Source organism: Barbus barbus (genome assembly GCF_936440315.1).
Source record: "Barbus barbus genome assembly, chromosome: 33".
Taxonomy (NCBI): domain Eukaryota; kingdom Metazoa; phylum Chordata; class Actinopteri; order Cypriniformes; family Cyprinidae; genus Barbus; species Barbus barbus.
In genome coordinates, this window is record NC_136761.1 from 29,054,577 (window position 1) to 29,075,937 (window position 21,361).

Consider the following 21,361-nt stretch of genomic DNA (forward strand, 5'->3'; position numbering starts at 1 on the left):
GAAACATGTTCGTGAGAGAACCAAGAGGAATGCAAAAAAACATATATATGCAACAGATAATGTGCTATAAATGTATGTCTGAATACAGATCATGATGAAATATAACTGGAGATCCGTCTCAGGGGGTCTGTGATGTTATTCGTGTGTCACTGTACATTTGTTTTAGTGTTTTTCAGCTGCTTCCACACAAACTCTGTCCTCGTCACAGTTTCTGAAAGCTGTCACTCAAACAGCAGAAGCAGACACCAGATCTACAAAACCAGACACTAATTCTCAATCTTTGACTCAGTCTTCATAAAACACTATTTGCAAAACAACACAATTCTCTATGAAACACGCAAATCTAACAGGAATTAATATTATGACAAAGGTGTTTTCAAATGTTTGCTTTTGAGATGTTTGTGATATTTTGAATGCAGTGCTTCGTTTCGAAAGAGATGTGAGGCGTTTTGCATTTCGTGTTCAGTTCTTGGATTTGTGTGTAAAGTAAAAAAAAAAAAAAAAAGAGGCAAAGTTTTGAAAATGTTTTGAAAGTGTTTTCACGTTGCTTTAGAAGCCGTTATAACGAACATATCTGAGAAAAGTCGCTGGGTTTGTCAGAGTTTGTGAGATTCGTGGCATCAGCAGGAGTTTCAGCCAGACTTGAGTTTTACAGTCAGAAAAATCCTCAAGTGCAAGTGATATACCTGTGCATTTATGATCAGTTATGCTTCTGATCACACTGCACAAACTGATCACACTTCTTCCTCAGGACTGTTTCCTGTACAAATATCTAAATGAAATCAAGAAACATTTACTGGAGAAGCACAATGACTGAAGATATCAAGTCTTGTTTTCTGAAAAACCGATCAAAATCAAGTGAGTTAATGATTAAATGTCTGAGCAAATGTCTGCCAATGAAGATTATTTTTCTGACTACATTGGCAGAAGAAACTCAATTTAATTATTCAAAAATTTTGATAAAAATGTCAGAATTCAAGACTTAATATCGTAACTCATTTCCCTTTCCAAGCAAATGCATCTTGATTTGAGAATGTTTCGATATTTGTACTGAAAAACAAAACAAAAATACAGAGTTAGAAAGTCGACATCAGGATCAGCTGATTTGATCAGACTCAACTCACCACTAGTTTGGTGGTTTTACTCCATTTCTCCTTCATTTAAATAAGCATTTGCATAGTTAAACAATTAAAAACTACAATATGCACCATATGTTTGCTCAATGGCCTGCAAGATTCAAGGATTTTCCAATCAGACGTTGTACTAAAAACATTCAGGATTTAAACCCACTTGAGAACTTGATATAAGAGAACATCATCCTTGATCAAGTGAAGATGTGTGTGTGTGTGTGTGTGTGTGTGTGTGTACGTGTGTGTGTGCGTGTGTGCGCGGGTGTGCACGTGTGTGTGTGTGTGTGTGTGTGTGTGTGCGTGTGAGTGAGTGTGAGTGTGTGTGTGTGCGTGTGAGTGTGTGTGCGTGTGAGTGCGTGTGCGTGTGAGTGCGTGTGCGTGTGAGTGCGTGTGCGTACGTGTGTGTGTGTGTGTGTGTGTGTGTGTGTGTGTGTGCGTGTGAGTGCGTGTGCGTACGTGTGTGTGTGTGAGTGTGAGTGCGTGTGCGTGTGAGTGCGTGTGCGTGTGAGTGCGTGTGCGTACGTGTGTGTGTGTGTGTGTGTGTGTGTGTGTGTGTGTGCGTGTGAGTGCGTGTGCGTACGTGTGTGTGTGTGTGTGTGAGTGTGTGTGCGTGTGAGTGCGTGTGCGTACGTGTGTGTGTGTGTGTGTGTGTGTGTGTGTGTGTGTGTGTGTGTGTGTGTGCGTGTGAGTGCGTGTGCGTACGTGTGTGTGTGTGTGTGTGTGCGTGTGAGTGTGTGTGCGTGTGAGTGCGTGTGCGTGTGAGTGCGTGTGCGTACGTGTGTGTGTGTGTGTGTGTGTGTGTGTGTGTGTGTGTGTGTGTGTGTGTGTGTGCGTGTGAGTGCGTGTGCGTACGTGTGTGTGTGTGAGTGTGTGTGCGTGTGAGTGCGTGTGCGTACGTGTGTGTGTGTGTGTGTGTGTGTGTGTGTGTGTGTGTGTGTGTGTGCACGTGTGTGTGTGTGTGTGTGTGTGTGTGCGCGTGTGTGTGTAAACATTACTGAGGAGAGTGTGAAGAATCTTCAGGCCTGAGAACCTCTAGTCTGTCAAGTTATTGAGAGCATCTTTAAGAGGCGATCGAGTCCATGAGAACCGGATCCGATCACAGGGGTTCTGAACGCATGAGCTTCCTCAGACCAGTGTTTGTGTGTCTGTCAGTGTTTGTGAGCACCAGATAGAGTCCTCCACACACCCTCAAACCTTCCTGAAGACCTCGAAGAGCGACGCCACCGAGTGCATGCGGTAGAAGAGGTTCATGGGAATGGCCACGTTCAGCACCGTGGTCCAAACGCTGTAGCCGAAGGTCTCCTGCTCCAGACCGTTGTCATACTGCGGCCGGCAGCCGAAGGCCGGGAGAATCCACAGCTGGACGCAGAGAGAACAACAAACATCATTTGTTTGGAGCCTGACAGTCGTGGTCACTATCAACTGATGTTTTATGGACAAGAGGACAAAAATTATGCTCCAGGTAGGGCTGGGCGATTTTTCAGATTTTATCGATTAATTCCAATTTAATGTTTTGCCACGATTTTAATTTTTAGAAATCAAGGAACTGCGATTTTGAATAGAAATGCGGTGTGTTTATAGAATGCTGTTTCATAAGAGATGCAAGCGCAGCAGTTAAACACATCCATGCTTACACAGAAAAAAACTATGGAAAAGCAGCAGAATCGAATAAAAATCTGTGAAGAACTGCTACTGTGTGTCTGATATCTGATGTTTGCATCACGGAGACAGACTGAAAGCTGTGTTCATTGTGTTTACAGAACATTTATAGTTAATAATAGTCTACTGCTGTTATAACTTCAGTCATTTTGAAATTGAATTACCTTGACTTTTGAGATTTTTAAAAGCATTTTCCTCGTACTATTTCTGAACATATAATATGTATAAGACACATTTGTACAAGATGTAGTTGTAGATCATGCATCTTTTCTGCAAAGATATTTAACAAGTGATTTGTTTAACATTTACATCATGTGTGCTGCACTCGGAACAGAATTCTCTTTAACTCGAGGGTTAATAAAGAACAAGTTACTTGAATCATGTTGTAGTTACATTTTCAAGTTGACTAGTTAAAAATCATTAAAGAAATCGAGAATCGGTCAATGTTTTTTGCCATATCGTCCAGCCCTAGCTCCAGGATGTGCCTTGGTTTTGAAATCATGGTTTAGTATGTTTTTGGTACACCAGCAGGAAAAACAAAACATACATGCTTATTTTTTTCTTTTCTTTTTTATTAAAATATAATACATCTAAACTGCTCAACAAAGTGTGGCTTTGTCTTTAGATAAAAAATGTTTGCCAACACTGCTGCAATCCACCGCAACACACTCTTTGTACTTCCGTTTATGGCACTGTTGTAAATAGGGCAGACATGTGAAGTGCTTCCACTTTTAGATGAAAAATATCTGAGCAGAAATGTATGTTTCAGTCAGAATTGCTGCACTCCCATTGTATTACGCTCCATCTGTCGGATGCATTCAGCGAAGTACAGGTGCTGCTCAATACTCAAACTGATGCCTCCTCACTTCTCTGTCCTTCAGGCCATGACCGAATCAAAGTCAGCCATCTTGAAGGACATCTCAACTCTCTAATTGTACTGTGAGAAGTGAGGATACACAGGTGTATCTTATTCAGAAGTGTTTCTTGCTGAAAAACCTGACGCATGTTTAGATTCTCCTCCCCCTTCACAATCACTTTTCAGTCCCATTTCAGTATGATTCTGTCTCGCTCTGCTGTCATGGGCTTTTGTCCTATTTCCCACAATTTGCATTGTTAAAAGCGCTATACAAATAATATTGACTTGACTTTCCCTCTTCCACCACACACACACTATTCTAACATAAACAACTATTCTCACATTCTAACAATTATACATTTTTGTGACGGAGGGCCTTAGAGCTCCTTTATGAAAACAGACAGTTTATGATTACTACTAGTGTGTATAATGCATAGCAGTGACTAAAATCTGTATTTGAGGTGTGGGAGTGGCATATGTTGAGTTTTGATATTTGGATAGGGTCATTGGGCTTGTCACACACACACACACACACACACACAACGGTTCTCACCGAGATGTTACACATGAAGAGGAAGATGGTGATGTTCTTCAGGATTTGCCTCTTCCTCCCGGGCGTCACGTCGAGCCGGTTTCCCACTGGAGGTGTGACGTCAGTCTGCTTCCTGCCGAACGCCGCTCTGTTCTCGGGCATCTCTCCCTCTAGAGTCGTGCAGTGCTTCTCCTGCGTCTCGTAGCCACGGTTCACGATGCCGTCGTATGGTGGCGTGACGCAGAACACCTCGGTTGTGAGCGCGTCGTCTGGATCCCTGCGGCGGCGGTACAGCGACTCCACGATGAACAGGTTCTGCACGCACTTCTCCAGCACCAGCAGCAGCGAGTACGCCAGGCAGGTCCAGCGGAAGCCAGGAGAGCCGCGTCCCGCCGCAGCCACCGCCACCACGCTGCACCACGACATCAGCCACGAGCCCAGCGACGAGCCTAGCAGCAGCTCTGCGTCCAGCGCACGCGCCGGGTTCGAACCCGTGTCCATGGGCCAGGCCTCCAGACGGTACACCAGCAGCCCGGCTCCGCTCGCGACGCACATGCAGCTCAGCATCACCACGCCGTAGTAGTAGAACATGGAGACGGCGGCCTGCGGAGACTTCTCCACCTACATCAGGTACACCACCAGAGTTTTTTATGAAAACAGACTATTAATGATTACTACTAGGGAAATTGTGTATAAAGCATAATGGTGCATTATTAGCTATAAAGGTGTTATAAGATAAACTATAAGATATGTTGTGTTTTGGTATTTGGATTAGGCCATTTTGGGCTATTTTTAATCGGCCTTTGAGCTACTTTTGTTAGAAAGATCTGGCAACCCTGTGTTTTGGGCCACACTCCATCAGCATTAAACCATTTTTACAAATGAGGATGTCCCCAATGGGAAGATTCTGGAGATTTTGTCAGGTTTTGTCACACACACACACACCTGGATCAGGTACACCACCAGCACGGTGACGGAGCTGGCCAGCGCCAGCAGACCCAGCATGGGGCCGAGCAGCAGACCCGGGCTCCGTGTGCTGGGACGCTTGCGGTTGCTGTGGAGGTCCAGCGTGCGGCCGATGTTCTTCCACATCACTAACAGCATGGCCGAGACGAAGATGTGGTACTCGATGTTGAAGGGGTACAGGTAGTAGAGGCTGGTGGAGAACATGGAGCAGACGCTGGTGGTGCAGTTACAGTGCGGCTCCGCTTCCACTGCACACACACACACACACACACACACGAGCACACACACACACACAGACACACACACACACACACACACACACACAGACAATCAGTTGATATACGCTCCGATTCACGCAATGGGATTCAGTGAAAACAACGGGAACACATATGTGATCCTGGACCACAAAACCAGTCATAAGGGTCCATTTTTTGAGATTGAGATTTATACATCATCTGAAAGATGATCTTTCCATTGATGTATGGTTTGTTAGGATAGGACAATATTTGAAAATCTGGAATCTGAGGGTGCAAAAAAATCTAAATATTGAGAAAATCACCTTTAAAGTTGTTCAAATGAAGTTCTTAGCAATGCATATTACTAATCAAAAATTAAGTTTTGATATATTTACGGTAGGAAATTTACTAAATATCTTCATGGAACATGATCTTAATATCCTAATGATTTTTGTCATAAAAGAGAAATGTATAATTTTGATCCATACAATGTATTGTTGGTTATATATTGCTACAGATATACCTGTGTTACTGATGACTGCTTTTGTGCTGCAGGGACACAGATAGAAAACTCAGTTACACTCTACAATAATATTCCACTGGTAAACAGCAGTTAACATAACCCAGGGTTATTATAGTTAATAAAAACCATACTAAAAAAATTTGATATTGAAATAAAAGTTAACTGAAATAAAATAGAATTTGTATTCAAAAAAGAAGCTTAAACTTACTTTATTTCAGCTACTTGACAAAAAAAAAACACTGCTCATTTTCCTTTAAGATGGGTAACACTTCAGTATAGGGACCAATCCACGTTATTAACTAGTTGTTTATTAGCATACCTATTAATAACACATTGGCTGTTTATTAGTACTTATAAAGCACATAATCTCAAACAGTAGAGCATGACCATATTCTGCATCCCTAATCCTACCCAATACCTAAACTTAACAACCACCTTACTAACTAACTATTAATAAGGAGCCAATTAGCAGTGGATTGAGGCAAAAGTAGTAGTTAATGGTTTGTTAATAGCGAGAATTGGACCTTAAAATAAAGTGTGACATTAAGTTGAATGTGAAGTTTTAAAATAATTACAACTAAAACTGAAATAAAAATTTATATAAACTACATTGACATATGTATATTGACACAGCAGGTGTGTTAAATTTGGTGTTATCACTCTCACTCTCTCATACTGGTCACTGGAAGTTCAACATGGCACCTCATGACAAAGAACTCTCTGAGGATCTGCAAAAAATAATTGTTGCTCTACATAAAGATGGCGTAGGCTATAAGAAGATTGCCAAGACCCTGAAACTGAGCTGCAGCACGGTGGCCAAGACCATACAGCGGTTTAACAGGACAGGTTCCACTCAGAGCAGGCCTCGCCGTGGTCGACCAAAGAAGGAGAGGAGAGGAGAGGAGATACAGTTTCTGTGTCAAAGCAGTTTTATTTGTGTTCACTACGTGTTTTTAATTTATTTTGTATGTATTAAAATACAGTAGTATTGTGAAATAGTCTTACGATATTAAATAGCTGTGAATATGTGTTAAACTGTAATGTATTTCTGTGATCTGCAGCTGTATTTTCAGCATCATTACTCCAGTCTTCAGTGTCACATGATCTTCAGAAATCATAATAATATACTGATTTACTGCTCAACAAACATTTCTGATTATTATCAATGTTGAACACAGTTGTGCTGCACAATATTTTTGTGGAAACTGTGATACATTTTATTTTTCAGGATTCACAGATGAATGGAAAATTCAAAACAACAGCATTTATTAGAAATACAAATCTTTTGTAACATTATAAATTAATTTACTGTCACTTTTCATCAATTGAATGCATCCTTGATGAATAAAGGTATAAAAATCTAATTGACCTCTTTATCATATTGAGCTTTTGAACAGTAGTGTATTTGGTATATTTCTATTAATTTCTATTGCTTCAATCAAAGGGATAAATAAAGGGATTGTTCACCTAAAAATTATCATCATTTCTCATGTCGTTCCACATCTGCTTGATTTTGTCTTATTTTTTTACTAAGAACTTTTAGTGGTCTCATGGATGCTTAAGTTTCTTCATGCATCCAAATCAATAAAGAACCTTTATTTTGAACAGTGAACAGTGACAAATGCCCACACACACCTGCTTTTATGAAATAGAGAGAGAGAGAGAGAGACTGTAGCAGAGGAAAAATCCCAGACTCCTCCCACAGTGAGCAGAGCACTCTGAAAAACACTGTCCGCTCACACACACACACACACACACACAAACACACACACACAAACCTGTGGACAGATTGGCGTATCCCAGCGCAGTCAGGCGTCTCCTGTGGTTGTTGAGGAAATGTTCAGCTTCTGACATCACTCCATTACACCACAGCAGCAGGTTAGTGAAGACGGCGTGAATCACTCCAAACCTGCTCAACACACACACACACACACACACACACTGGTGTTTCACATGATCAGATTCATCATGTGAAGCTGAGACCATTTCATCAGCATCTCCAGTGAAATTACACGTGGAATCTGCTTCTGAGTGACGTGTGTCTAATGTTGACTCAACACCTTCTAACGGCATGCATTGACTGGACTGCAAGTGCATTCAGAGTATTGTGCTGTGAACTGATGAAATGCATATCTGCCAGATGCATGAATGCACATCATGTGTATGGCAGAACTTCTCCTGCATCTGTCTTCAGGACTCAATCTCTGTTATTTGTTCTCATCTGGAATAAAAGTATCTGCTGCGAGATAGAAGCGTGTCTGTACCTTTCAAAAGTTTCATATTTCTTGATGACATCTTTGATGTGGAACCAGAGGAAATGCACCTGCAATCAAGATCAAACACACCGACATCACAGAGTTCACTTCAGAACTAATGAACTTCACAACTGAACTGATCTGAATAATGCCTCTATTGTCTTCTGTAGAGCTTCCTTACAGCTGAAACTGAATATGTTTCATAACTTAACATAATTAATACTGCTATTTTCCTGTTTATTTCTGTCCCAGATTAACAAAAGGAACATATTTCTAAAGTTCCCATTAAATGTCACTATTGAATATTCTCTAAAAGTCAAGGTTTTCAAATGTTTTAAAAACGGTCTTGTTTTAATGAATGTTAAAGGACTGTTTCATTTAGTCATTGTACAAACATTATGTGAATGTTACTTTTGAATGTTCTCTGAACTCTCTGAAACAAGAAGTAACATTTAAAAAATTCCATGAATGATGCATAATGTTTTTTGTGTTTTAACATTATTAATGAGATATTTTTGGACGAACGTTCTATTAACGTTACTCAAAGAACGTTTGCTCATAACTTTGAGAGAACATTCTGATAGCGTTAGCTGGAGTGAAGCTGCTTTGAATAAATCCGCGTAAAGTGCTACAGACATAAATGTGACCTCTCACCTGAGATATGGTGTGCAGCGCGTGCACGATGGGATAGACCCCGAGCACGGCGGAGATGCACGAATGATATCCGACGAAATATCCGATGCGGAACGCGTCCATGATGAGCGACAGCAGCGCCAGCATCGTCAGCCCCCCTGAACACACACACAGCACAATCCCTCATTCTCAGGCACGCTCAGCGAGGCACAGTTAGTGTAACCCGATCTCATGAATGTGCGTGTCAATGCCACGATTTTCTGTTTCTGTTTGGCATACTATTTATTTATTTATCTGGCGTGCATATAATGCTGTAAGTTTAGGGGTGTGGGCTAGATGCGTTTTATATGTATGCCAAAAATACGTATTATATGCACGCGTATCATATGCACGTCAAACATTATATGCACGCCAAATCAATTTATGCGTAGAAATAGCACGTATAATACAAAAAATCGTGCTATTGATACGCATTTTCATGAGACCGGGCTAACAGTTCAGTAGACGCGCGTCACCTCGGATCCAGCTGGTGCCCGCGTGCGCGTCCCTCTCCGGCACCGGACCGCGCTCCCGCTCCCTCCGGATCATGTAGCAGAGCATCCAGACGAGCTGCACCAGCATCAGCACAGTGATGAAGGCCAGCAGGTGCTCCTTCTTCACCGCGGGACCGTGCTGCGCCAGCGCGAGCATCACGGACACGCCGATCAGCAGCAGGTTGGTCCCGTACTGCGCGCTCAGCGTCTCCGCGTTCTTCTGAGGGTACTTCTTGGTCAGACTCACCTTGAGCTTGGAGAAAAGTTTCTTCTCCGCGTTCGAGGAGGAGGAGGAGGAGGAGGAGGAAGCGAGGCTGTATTTGTTCAGACACATGATGTCCAGGCCGCTGTGCTCCACCATGGTGCCGTCGATCAGGGATTGATGCGCGCCGCGCCGCGGACATGCTCAGTGCGCGTCCATCGCTGCTATATACCTCCTACAGAGCGCGGCAGATTAACGCGGATTGAGTTTCATTCATCTGCGAGCTACTGGAAAAGCGACTGTGCCAAGAACCGCTGCGCCAGACTTCACCAAGTATGCGTTCGCGCTGCGTCTCCACGCTGCTCCTCGCGCCCTGGTCAGATGTGAAGCACCAGTGCGCTTTTCCTCGGCCTCCAGCGAGCTTTCAGGATCTCGGGTTTCACTGGTCAAAGGCTCTTTATGGACGGCCCTTTGTTGAGCGCAGACTCGTATAACGGATGTGCAATCAGAAGAATGCGCGCAACCCGAAATCTGCGTGCGACGGATTGCGAAACGTGGCTGAAATCAGACGCAGCCACTTCTGAAGAAAAGTTTGCGGGAAGAAACCGAATTTGACGGTGTGCTCGATTACAAAGACACCCACAATTAGATGAAACCGATCCGGGCCAGAGAGCTCCAACAAAAGAGCTTCTATTATAACGGCTCTGACCTGGATTACCGTGCGCACGCACCGCATCAGCCTCCAGTCATCCCGTGCGTTCAGTCGCTGGAGCTCCGCCGTGATCCGGATCAAAGGTATCGAGACGCGCACGCTGGTTTCCGCTGATCGACCCTGGAGACCTTTGATAAAGTCTGACAGATGCGATCACGCGCTTATCATCATCATCATCATCATCATCATCACAGAGCCATTCTCTCGTAATGTCATCAGCGAGCGTTTGATCAGGAGTGCGCTGTTGTTGTAAATAAAGATTACTGGAGTAACTTCAAAATGTCATATTTAATTCTGTGTTATAGCGTGTTTCTTTGTAACTAATTGGGTCATTTAGGCTTCTAGCAATTTCTGAGTGAAAATTCGGAGTGTTTTATTAGGGAACCGCATAATTACAGAAAATAAATTCTATTGGTATTTCTGTTAGAATTCGAAACCAGTCCAAATGGGATCAAAACATGAGATCCGAGATAACTGAAGTTCATTTTTAACTTTGTTTACACAAAGTCCACATTATTTACATACAGGTCAAAAAGAAGGCGCATATTAATGATGCGTGCTGACACATAGTAACAAAATGTTGTCATATACACTATATATACACTATATTGCCAAAATTATTGGGTCACCCCCTTCTAATGAACAAGTTTGAGTACTTTAGTCATTTCTATGAGTACAAATCTGAATGTTAAAGCATATAATGATATTCTAGGGAATTGTGTTCTTCTAACTTTATAGCAAGAGTTTGGACAGAACCCTTTTCTATTCTAACATGACAGTGTCTCTGTGTATAAGACACGGTTCAGAAAGGCATGATTGATTCAGTCAGTGTGGAAGAACTTGACTTCCAGTGTGGAAGGCTTTCAATTAGCCAGATGCACTATTCTCACACATCTGCTCCTCACAAGTACATAGACACTTGCTCTCATTTACATAAACACCTTAGTATGTTTTCATGTGATAACACCATTCAGGTCAAATGAAGAACAGCAGTCTTGTATATTATACTCCTGAACAGTAGCCACCCAAAACCTGATCTGAAAATCGGTCTTTACACAGTGCAAAACATCTGAAATAGTGCTGTTCAAACATTACATCAGCTCACAGATGAACCTGAGGGATAAACCACCATGGCTTTTCTTCAGGAACTTCCTATGGGCTTTCAATTTGAGTAAAACAATCTCTGTGGTTCACATTACTTCGTTTTGTGCTACAACCTCATTTACACAGATTCAGACCTGAACCGTGAACGCTGACCGTTATGAGCATCTAAAAACAGATAGACAGAAAATTTCATTTAATGCATCCTTTATTTAATCTGTTAATGCATTTGGTTAATTACAGACAAACATTAAAACATGAGTGCCAAGTAAACGGTGTGTTTTCAAGTTAATATGAAGCAATCTGCATTTTTAATAAGCAGGACCTCAAAGAATCCTCCCATTCACCTCCGTCAGGCTGAAGTTCAGGAAACACTAAACACCTCCTGTGCCTCAGCGTTCATTAAAGTGAGTCCTCAGAGGTCAGAGGTTACGTGTCCGTCACCGATCAGCTGACCTCTCTATCTGTCGCAGACTCCAGCCGTGATGTGGTGATCTGCGACTGATTAGAACAGATGTGTTTAATGTGCGCACACACACACGCACTCACTCACACACTCACACACACGCTCACTCTCACGCTCACGCAATCTCTCACTCACTCACACTCTCACTCGCTCACTCTCACACGCTCACACTCACGCTCACACTCACGCTCACACTCACGCTCACACACACACTCACACACACACACACACACACACACACTCATGCTCACACTCACTCACTTGCACACTCACACGCTCACTCACTCGCTCACTCACACGCTCACTCTCACACACGCTCACTCACACGCTCACACACTCACACACACACACACACACACACACTCACACTCACACGCTCATGCTCACTCACTTGCACACTCACACGCTCACTCACTCACTCTCACACACGCTCACTCACACGCTCACACGCTCACTCACTCACACGCTCATGCTCACACGCTCACACTCACTCACACACGCTCACACACACGCTCACGCTCACTCAATCTCTCTCTCACTCACTCACACACGCTCACACACACGCTCACGCTCACTCAATCTCTCTCTCACTCACTCACACACGCTCACTCACTCACTCACACACACACACTCACACACACTCACTCACTCACTCACTCACTCACTCACACACACACTCACACACACACTCTCACTCACTCACTCACACACTCACACACACACTCACTCACACACTCACTCACCGTGTGTTTCAGCCCAGCAGTGAGATCAGCATCACCACACCCATGAACTGCGTGAACAGAATCACCGGCGTGAAGAACGACCAGACGGGCCACAGAGCGATGTTCAAGCTGAAACACATCGATAACAAAAACACTGAACAAACACTTTACACTAAATTAACGAAACGGAAAGTACTTTTCATTTATATGCAGCAAACCAAACTATATTTAGCAATAAACAGTAGGTCTGGGACCATAAATCGATGCCGAATCGATTCGTGGAGCAATCTTCTGAATGCATCACGATTCTCTCTGAAATCGATTCTGAGCTTACATTGTAATTCGCTTCAACCTTTTCGAATCTTCTGAATGATTATTTTAGGTTCAAGTGTGTGTAAGGATTTGGAAACAAGCAGAGTACGGCCGTTTCTGAAGCATGCAGCGCCACCTGCTGTTCAAAACATTAAAAGGTGTTTTTAGTACTTTGGTGCTAATTTAAAAATAAAAATAGTGAAGAGTGAATCTGAATGATGTACACTAGCTTGTGCTCATTAAAATTTACATTAAGACATTAAAAAAAAAATTTTAAAGTGTAAAATCTCAATGAGAATTCAATGAGTAATGAGATAGAAGGGTGAATGCGTTGAAGTGTGTTAAAGTGATGTAGCGGAGCGGTGGTCTTCAGAGACGGAGGAGTGGGTTCAGACCTGCAGGACGCGGCGATGAAGGCTGCGGTGGTGACGGCTGGAACAGCTGGATACTCCTCATCATACTGCTTGATTCCTCTGAACCACTCCAGATACACCATACAGAACAAGGCCAGAGCGAGACACAGCGCCAGCAGCACCAGACCCACGCAAAACCACCAGCTGCAGCACACCAAACCAGATCAGACCTCCTGACACGCCTCTTTTAGTTTAACTTGACATACTAAAACAACTCAAATTAAAACCGGAAATAAAATTAATAAAAGCTATAGACATTTTTTTTAAAAGGCAAAACTAAAATGACAAAAAAAATAAAAATTATTAAAACTTTAATAAAATTTTTACATGAAAACTTAAAATAAAACTAAAAACTCATTAATAAATACTATTTAAAAAAGCATCTTAATTATACTAAAATACCAGACACTACCAGTGAAATATATATATATATATAAATATAAATAAGTACACACACATACAGTATATATTTTGCAAATATTTACATGTATATATTTATATTCATATAATTTATATCATATATAAACATATTTAATGTATAAACGTTACATATTTGTCTTAAATATATGCATGCATGTGTATTTATATATACATAATAAATATACACAATACACACACATATATTATGTAAACAAAAACTTTTATTTTGGATGTAATTAATTGCGATTAGTTTTCTTCATATTTAACTTAAGAATGTTCTATATTCCTAAAACCATTTCTTAAGAATGTCCTTATCTTTTTTCTTAAGACAAAACTTAAGAAGAATTTGAATTCCTGAATATAATGTTCCTTAAAATTATTGTAAACAACATTAGGATAACAACCAATTTATCTTAAATCCCCAAAGGTTATTTCTTTAATAATATGAATTTATTGAATTTTTTCAAATATTAAACATCACAACAGAACTCTAGTTTACATATAAAGACATATTATTATAACCAGACATGCGCACAAGTGACATCAATGAGAACAATACTCATCATGACTGTGTGTGAAGCTTTTATTTTTATCTAATTTAATTTCTAAATTCTTCTAAAAATGTTAAGAATTTTTTTAAGAACCTCTTAAGGTTTTTAAGAACTGAACTTATGAACATTTGTACCACCTTCTTAGAATTTTTCTTAAGAAATGTCATCTTTCTTAAGAAGATTTTCATGAATCTGCACCAGATGCTTCTGACTAACTTCTATAGAGTTGTGAGTTTGCAGAGTTTAGTAGAGTTCATGGTGTTTCATTGTTTAACTATGAAGGCGTGTGTGTGTGTGTGTGTGTGTGTGTGTGTGTTGTTAGCGTGTAAGTTCTCTCCTGGTAACCAGAGATCTATAATCTGTATTGTAAACCAGGATAAGAAGAAAAGAGCTTCAGCTGTTTGAGACTGGGAGCTGTGATACGATTATAGCACTGCAATCTGACCACACACTCACTCACACACACACACACACACACACACACACACACACACACACACACACACACTCTCTCACAGACACACACACACACACACACACACACACACACACACTCTCTAACAGACACACACACACACCTCACACATTCACTCACTCACTCACTCTCTCACACACACACACTCTCACACACACAAAAACTCACACACACACACAGGGGGCAGTCATGGCCTGATGGTTAGAGAATCTCAGGTCCGGCAGGGCTTTTCGGTGGGGGGAGTGAATGTCCAGTGCTCTTGAGTCCCCCAGCATTGGCTACCCACTGCTCCGGGTGTGTGTTCACGGTGTGTGTGTGTGTGTGTGTGTGTGTGTGTGTGTGTGTTCTTAGGGTGAAATGCAGCATGCGAGTCATCATACTTGGCCACATGTCACGTCACTTTCTCTTTCACACACACACCCATCAGTAACAGCTGCTGTGTGTGAGTCTGTGCGGTGACTGACAGTACTAGTTATGGTTAAGGTTAGTAGTTAGTCACCTGTGAATGTCACTGTGGTTCAGAAGGACAGAGAAGAAATCCAGATAGTAGGTGAGAGCGACAGACGCCAGGATCCAGAAAACTGAGTGCCGGTTGATCCGAGCCGAGGCTTTCTCCTCCACAGCCTCATCAGGACCAGAACCTGCAGGAGAACACACAAGAACAACAACAATAACAACAACAATATAACACTGACTGATAACAACAACAACCAGAACCTGCAGGAGAACACACAACAACAACAACAATAACATCGACATGACATCAACACTGACACGACAACATCAGAGATACTGTACATCTACACCGACACGACACCAGAGATACTGTACAGCTACACCGACACGACACCAGAGATACTGTACAGCTACACCGACACGACACCAGAGATACTGTACAGCTACACCGACACGACACCAGAGATACTGTACATCTACACCGACACGACACCAGAGATACTGTACAGCTACACCGACACGACACCAGAGATACCGTACATCTACACCGACACGACACCAGAGATACCGTACATCTACACCGACACGACACCAGAGATACCGTACATCTACACCGACACGACACCAGAGATACCGTACATCTACACCAACATCTACACCAGAGATACCGTACATCTACATCGACACGACACCAGAGATACCGTACATCTACACCGACACGACACCAGAGATACCGTACATCTACACCGACACGACACCAGAGATACCGTACAGCTACACCGACACGACACCAGAGATACCGTACATCTACACCGACACGACACCAGAGCTACTGTACATCTACACCGACATGACACCAGAGCTACTGTACATCTACACCGACACGACACCAGAGCTACTGTACATCTACACCGACACGACACCAGAGCTACTGTACATCTACACCGACACAACACCAGAGATACCGTACATCTACACCGACACGACACCAGAGATACCGTACAGCTACACCGACACCAGAGATACCGTACAGCTACACCGACACAACACCAGAGATACCGTACATCTACACCGACACGACACCAGAGATACCGTACAGCTACACCGACACCAGAGATACCGTACAGCTACACCGACACGACACCAGAGATACTGTACAGCTACACCGACACGACACCAGAGATACCGTACATCTACACCGACACGGCACCAGAGATACCGTACAGCTACACCGACACCAGAGATACCGTACAGCTACACCGACACGACACCAGAGATACTGTACATCTACACCGACACGACACCAGAGATACTGTACATCTACACCAGAGACAACACAACACCAGAGATACTGTACATCTACACCAGAGACAACACAACACCAGAGATACTGTACATCTACACCGACACGACACCAGACATACCGTACATCTACACCGACACCAGAGATACCGTACAGCTACACCGACACGACACCAGAGATACTGTACATCTACACCGACACGACACCAGAGATACTGTACATCTACACCGACACGACACCAGAGATACTGTACATCTACACCAGAGACAACACAACACCAGAGATACTGTACATCTACACCAGAGACAACACAACACCAGAGATACTGTACATCTACACCGACACGACACCAGAGATACTGTACATCTACACCGACACGACACCAGACATACTGTACATCTACACCGACACGACACCAGAGATACCGTACAGCTACACCGACACCAGAGATACCGTACAGCTACACCGACACGACACCAGAGATACTGTACATCTACACCGACACGACACCAGAGATACTGTACATCTACACCAGAGACAACACAACACCAGAGATACTGTACATCTACACCGACACGACACCAGACATACTGTACATCTACACCGACACGACACCAGACATACTGTACATCTACACCGACACGACACCAGAGATACCGTACATCTACACCGACACGGCACCAGAGATACTGTACATCTACACCAGAGATACTGTACATCTACACGACACCAGAGATACTGTACATCTACACCGACACAACACCAGAGATACTGTACATCAACACAACACCAGAGATACTGTACATCTACACCGACACGACACCGGAGATACTGTACATCTACACCGACACGACACCAGAGATACTGTACATCTACACCAGAGACAACACAACACCAGAGATACTGTACATCTACACCAGAGACAACACAACACCAGAGATACTGTACATCTACACCGACACGACACCAGAGATACTGTACATCTACACCGACACGACACCAGACATACTGTACATCTACACCGACACGACACCAGAGATACCGTACAGCTACACCGACACCAGAGATACCGTACAGCTACACCGACACGACACCAGAGATACTGTACATCTACACCGACACGACACCAGAGATACTGTACATCTACACCAGAGACAACACAACACCAGAGATACTGTACATCTACACCAGAGACAACACAACACCAGAGATACTGTACATCTACACCGACACGACACCAGACATACTGTACATCTACACCGACACGACACCAGACATACTGTACATCTACACCGACACGACACCAGAGATACCGTACATCTACACCGACACGGCACCAGAGATACTGTACATCTACACCGACACGACACCAGACATACTGTACATCTACACCAACACGACACCAGACATACTGTACATCTACACCGACACGACACCAGAGATACCGTACATCTACACCGACACGGCACCAGAGATACCGTACATCTACATCGACACGACACCAGAGATACTGTACATCTACACCAACACGACACCAGAGATACTGTACATCTACACCAGAGACAACACAACACCAGACATACTGTACATCTACACCGACACGACACCAGACATACTGTACATCTACACCGACACGACACCAGAGATACCGTACATCTACATCGTCACGACACCAGAGATACCGTACATCTACACCGACACGACACCAGAGATACTGTACATCTACACCAACACGACACCAGAGATACTGTACATCTACATCGACACGACACCAGAGATACTGTACATCTACACCAACACGACACCAGAGATACTGTACATCTACACCAGAGACAACACAACACCAGAGATACTGTACATCTACACTGACACGACACCAGACATACTGTACATCTACACCGACACGACACCAGACGTACTGTACATCTACACCGACACGACACCAGAGATACCGTACATCTACACCGACACAACACCAGAGATACTGTACATCTACACAACACCAGAGATACTGTACATCTACACAACACCAGAGATACTGTACATCTACACAACACCAGACATACTGTACATCTACACAACACCAAACATATTGTACATCTACACCGACACGACACCAGAGATACCGTACATCTACACCGACACGACACCAGAGATACTGTACATCTACACAACACCAGAGATACTGTACATCTACACAACACCAGACATACTGTACATCTACACAACACCAGACATACTGTACATCTACACTGACACGACACCAGACGTACTGTACATCTACACCGACACGACACTAGACGTACTGTACATCTACACAACACCAGAGATACTGTACATCTACACAACACCAGACATACTGTACATCTACACAACACCAGACATATTGTACATCTACACCGACACGACACCAGAGATACTGTACATCTACACCAGAGATACTGTACATCTACACGACACCAGAGATACTGTACATCTACACCGACACAACACCAGAGATACTGTACATCTACACAACACCAGAGATACTGTACATCTACACCGACACGACACCAGAGATACTGTACATCTACACCGACACGACACCAGAGATACTGTACATCTACACCTACACGACACCAGAGATACTGTACATCTACACCGACACGACACCAGAGATACTGTACATCTACACCGACACGACACCAGAGATACTGTACATCTACACCGACACAGCATCAGAGATACTGTACATCTACACTGACACGACACCAGAGATACTGTACATCTACACAACATCAGAGATACTGTACATCTACACCGACACAGCATCAGAGATACTGTACAGCTACACAACATCAGAGATACTGTACATCTACACCGACACAGCATCAGAGATACTGTACATCTACACAACATCAGAGATACTGTACATCTACACCGACACAGCATCAGAGATACTGTACATCTACACAACATCAGAGATACTGTACATCTACACCGACACAGCATCAGAGATACTGTACATCTACACAACATCAGAGATACTGTACATCTACACCGACACAGCATCAGAGATACTGTACATCTACACAACATCAGAGATACTGTACATCTACACAACATCAGAGATACTGTACATCTACACAACACCAGAGATACTGTACATCTACACCGACACAGCATCAGAGATACTGTACATCTACACCGACACAGCATCAGAGATACTGTACATCTACACAACATCAGAGATACTGTACATCTACACCGACACAGCATCAGAGATACTGTACATCTACACAACATCAGAGATACTGTACATCTACACAACATCAGAGATACTGTACATCTACACCGACACAGCATCAGAGATACTGTACATCTACACAACATCAGAGATACTGTACATCTACACAACATCAGAGATACTGTACATCTACACCGACACAGCATCAGAGATACTGTACATCTACACAACATCAGAGATACTGTACATCTACACAACATCAGAGATACTGTACATCTACACAACACCAGAGATACTGTACATCTACACCGACACAGCATCAGAGATACTGTACATCTACACCGACACAGCATCAGAGATACTGTACATCTACACAACATCAGAGATACTGTACATCTACACCGACACAGCATCAGAGATACTGTACATCTACACAACATCAGAGATACTGTACATCTACACAACATCAGAGATACTGTACATCTACACAACACCAGAGATACTGTACATCTACACCGACACAGCATCAGAGATACTGTACATCTACACTGACACAGCATCAGAGATACTGTACATCTACACAACATCAGAGATACTGTACATCTACACCGACACAGCATCAGAGATACTGTACATCTACACCGACACAGCATCAGAGATACTGTACATCTACACAACATCAGAATTACTGTACAACACGACACCAGAGCCTGTGTATCTAAACACAGCTGATACGACACACACTCCAGCAGAGTTCAGCTAAAGCCGCTGATATTTAGAGTGTGTGTGTGTGTGTGTGTGTTCCTCACTCTGTTCGTCTTCCTCTTCTTGTTCGTTTGTCTTGAATCGTCTCCTCAGGTTCATCAGCTCACTGTACTCCGCCATGATGGCCTGATGACGTCACACTCCAGCGCGGGCGGATTCGTGACGCAAGACGCTCCAAAGATTCAAGTGAGTCACTTCAGCGAACCGACAGCGAAAACCGGACATTTCTTAGGGAATTCAGAGGCCACTTCCGGTTGTGTGCACTGCATGAGAGGCTGGCTGTGGTCGAAATGGCATTCTTGCTTACTGCATACTGCCCAGTACACAGTGCATACTGCCTACTATTGTTTAAAGAATAGTGTGTGAAACAGTATACAGTAAGCATCACATGTTTCAGTGTAGGATGCTTAATTGTCACATGACAAACACAAACATTAATTCAGCACAGCTGTGAAGGTTGGTACCTTACAAACAAATGTGCTAACTATTCTTTTACAAAGGCTTGTTATTAAGGCTTCATACTAGTAAACAATATTAACTCATTTCATAATAACTTTACAGAGGCTATGGACTGAACTGAATGAGCTGTCTTTAACTGAACAGTATGTTTGGCAGTTACACTAAGTGGAAAAAGTGATATAATCTAATTACACTAAGTGCAAATAATGATAAATTATGTTTACAATAAAATAGCAGCATTTTCTTTAGCAGCAGGTGTGTAAACAGTAGTTAGGTGGCAGATATTTATACTGTAGTACATTATAAAACAGTATGCAATAACAGATTAGACAACATTTTAGTGTAAATTATCATACATTTTATTTGATGAACGCCACTTTATTGGGACAAAAACCTACTAACAGCTAAGCACACTGTATTATTAATGAGGTGTTTAATCTCCACTTTTCAAATAT

The 21,361-nt window shown here is 42.8% G+C and overlaps 2 protein-coding genes across 3 annotated transcripts; both read right to left on the minus strand.

Annotated features, from left to right (window-relative positions):
* Nucleotides 1-2,318: 2,318 nt before the first annotated feature.
* On the minus strand, nt 2,319-9,684 carry LOC306853058 (proton channel OTOP1-like; the record flags this gene model as incomplete). Its single annotated transcript, XM_079390228.1, has 7 exons — nt 2,319-2,489; nt 4,199-4,798; nt 5,123-5,391; nt 7,681-7,811; nt 8,167-8,225; nt 8,812-8,948; nt 9,306-9,684. 7 exons carry the CDS (start codon nt 9,682-9,684, stop codon nt 2,319-2,321), a joined length of 1,746 nt encoding a protein of 581 aa, XP_079246354.1.
* Nucleotides 9,685-11,531: 1,847 nt separating this feature from the next.
* LOC306852956 (transmembrane protein 128-like) lies at nt 11,532-20,788 on the minus strand. Of its 2 annotated transcripts, none has more exons than XM_079390078.1 (5): nt 20,492-20,788; nt 15,197-15,338; nt 13,234-13,395; nt 12,548-12,655; nt 11,532-11,839 (listed from the first exon to the last, which is right to left on the minus strand). In XM_079390078.1, the coding sequence occupies exons 1-4, from the start codon at nt 20,565-20,567 to the stop codon at nt 12,556-12,558; spliced, it is 480 nt and encodes a 159-aa protein (XP_079246204.1). In that variant the 5' UTR covers nt 20,568-20,788; the 3' UTR covers nt 11,532-11,839; nt 12,548-12,555. The 2 variants fall into 2 exon arrangements, with proteins under 2 accessions (XP_079246204.1, XP_079246205.1); XM_079390079.1 differs by having other exon boundaries at nt 11,532-11,833; nt 20,492-20,594.
* Nucleotides 20,789-21,361: the final 573 nt, after the last annotated feature.

Coding starts and splice junctions, on each gene's coding strand:
- LOC306852956 (XM_079390078.1), bottom strand. CDS start 20,567: ATGGCGGAGTACAGTGAGCTGATGAACCTGAGGAGACGATTCAAGACA. Junction 15,339..20,491: donor AGAAGAGGAAGACGAACAGA/GTGAGGAACACA, acceptor GTTCTCCTGCAG/GTTCTGGTCCTGATGAGGCT. Junction 12,656..13,233: donor TTCATCGCCGCGTCCTGCAG/GTCTGAACCCAC, acceptor GATGTGTTTCAG/CTTGAACATCGCTCTGTGGC.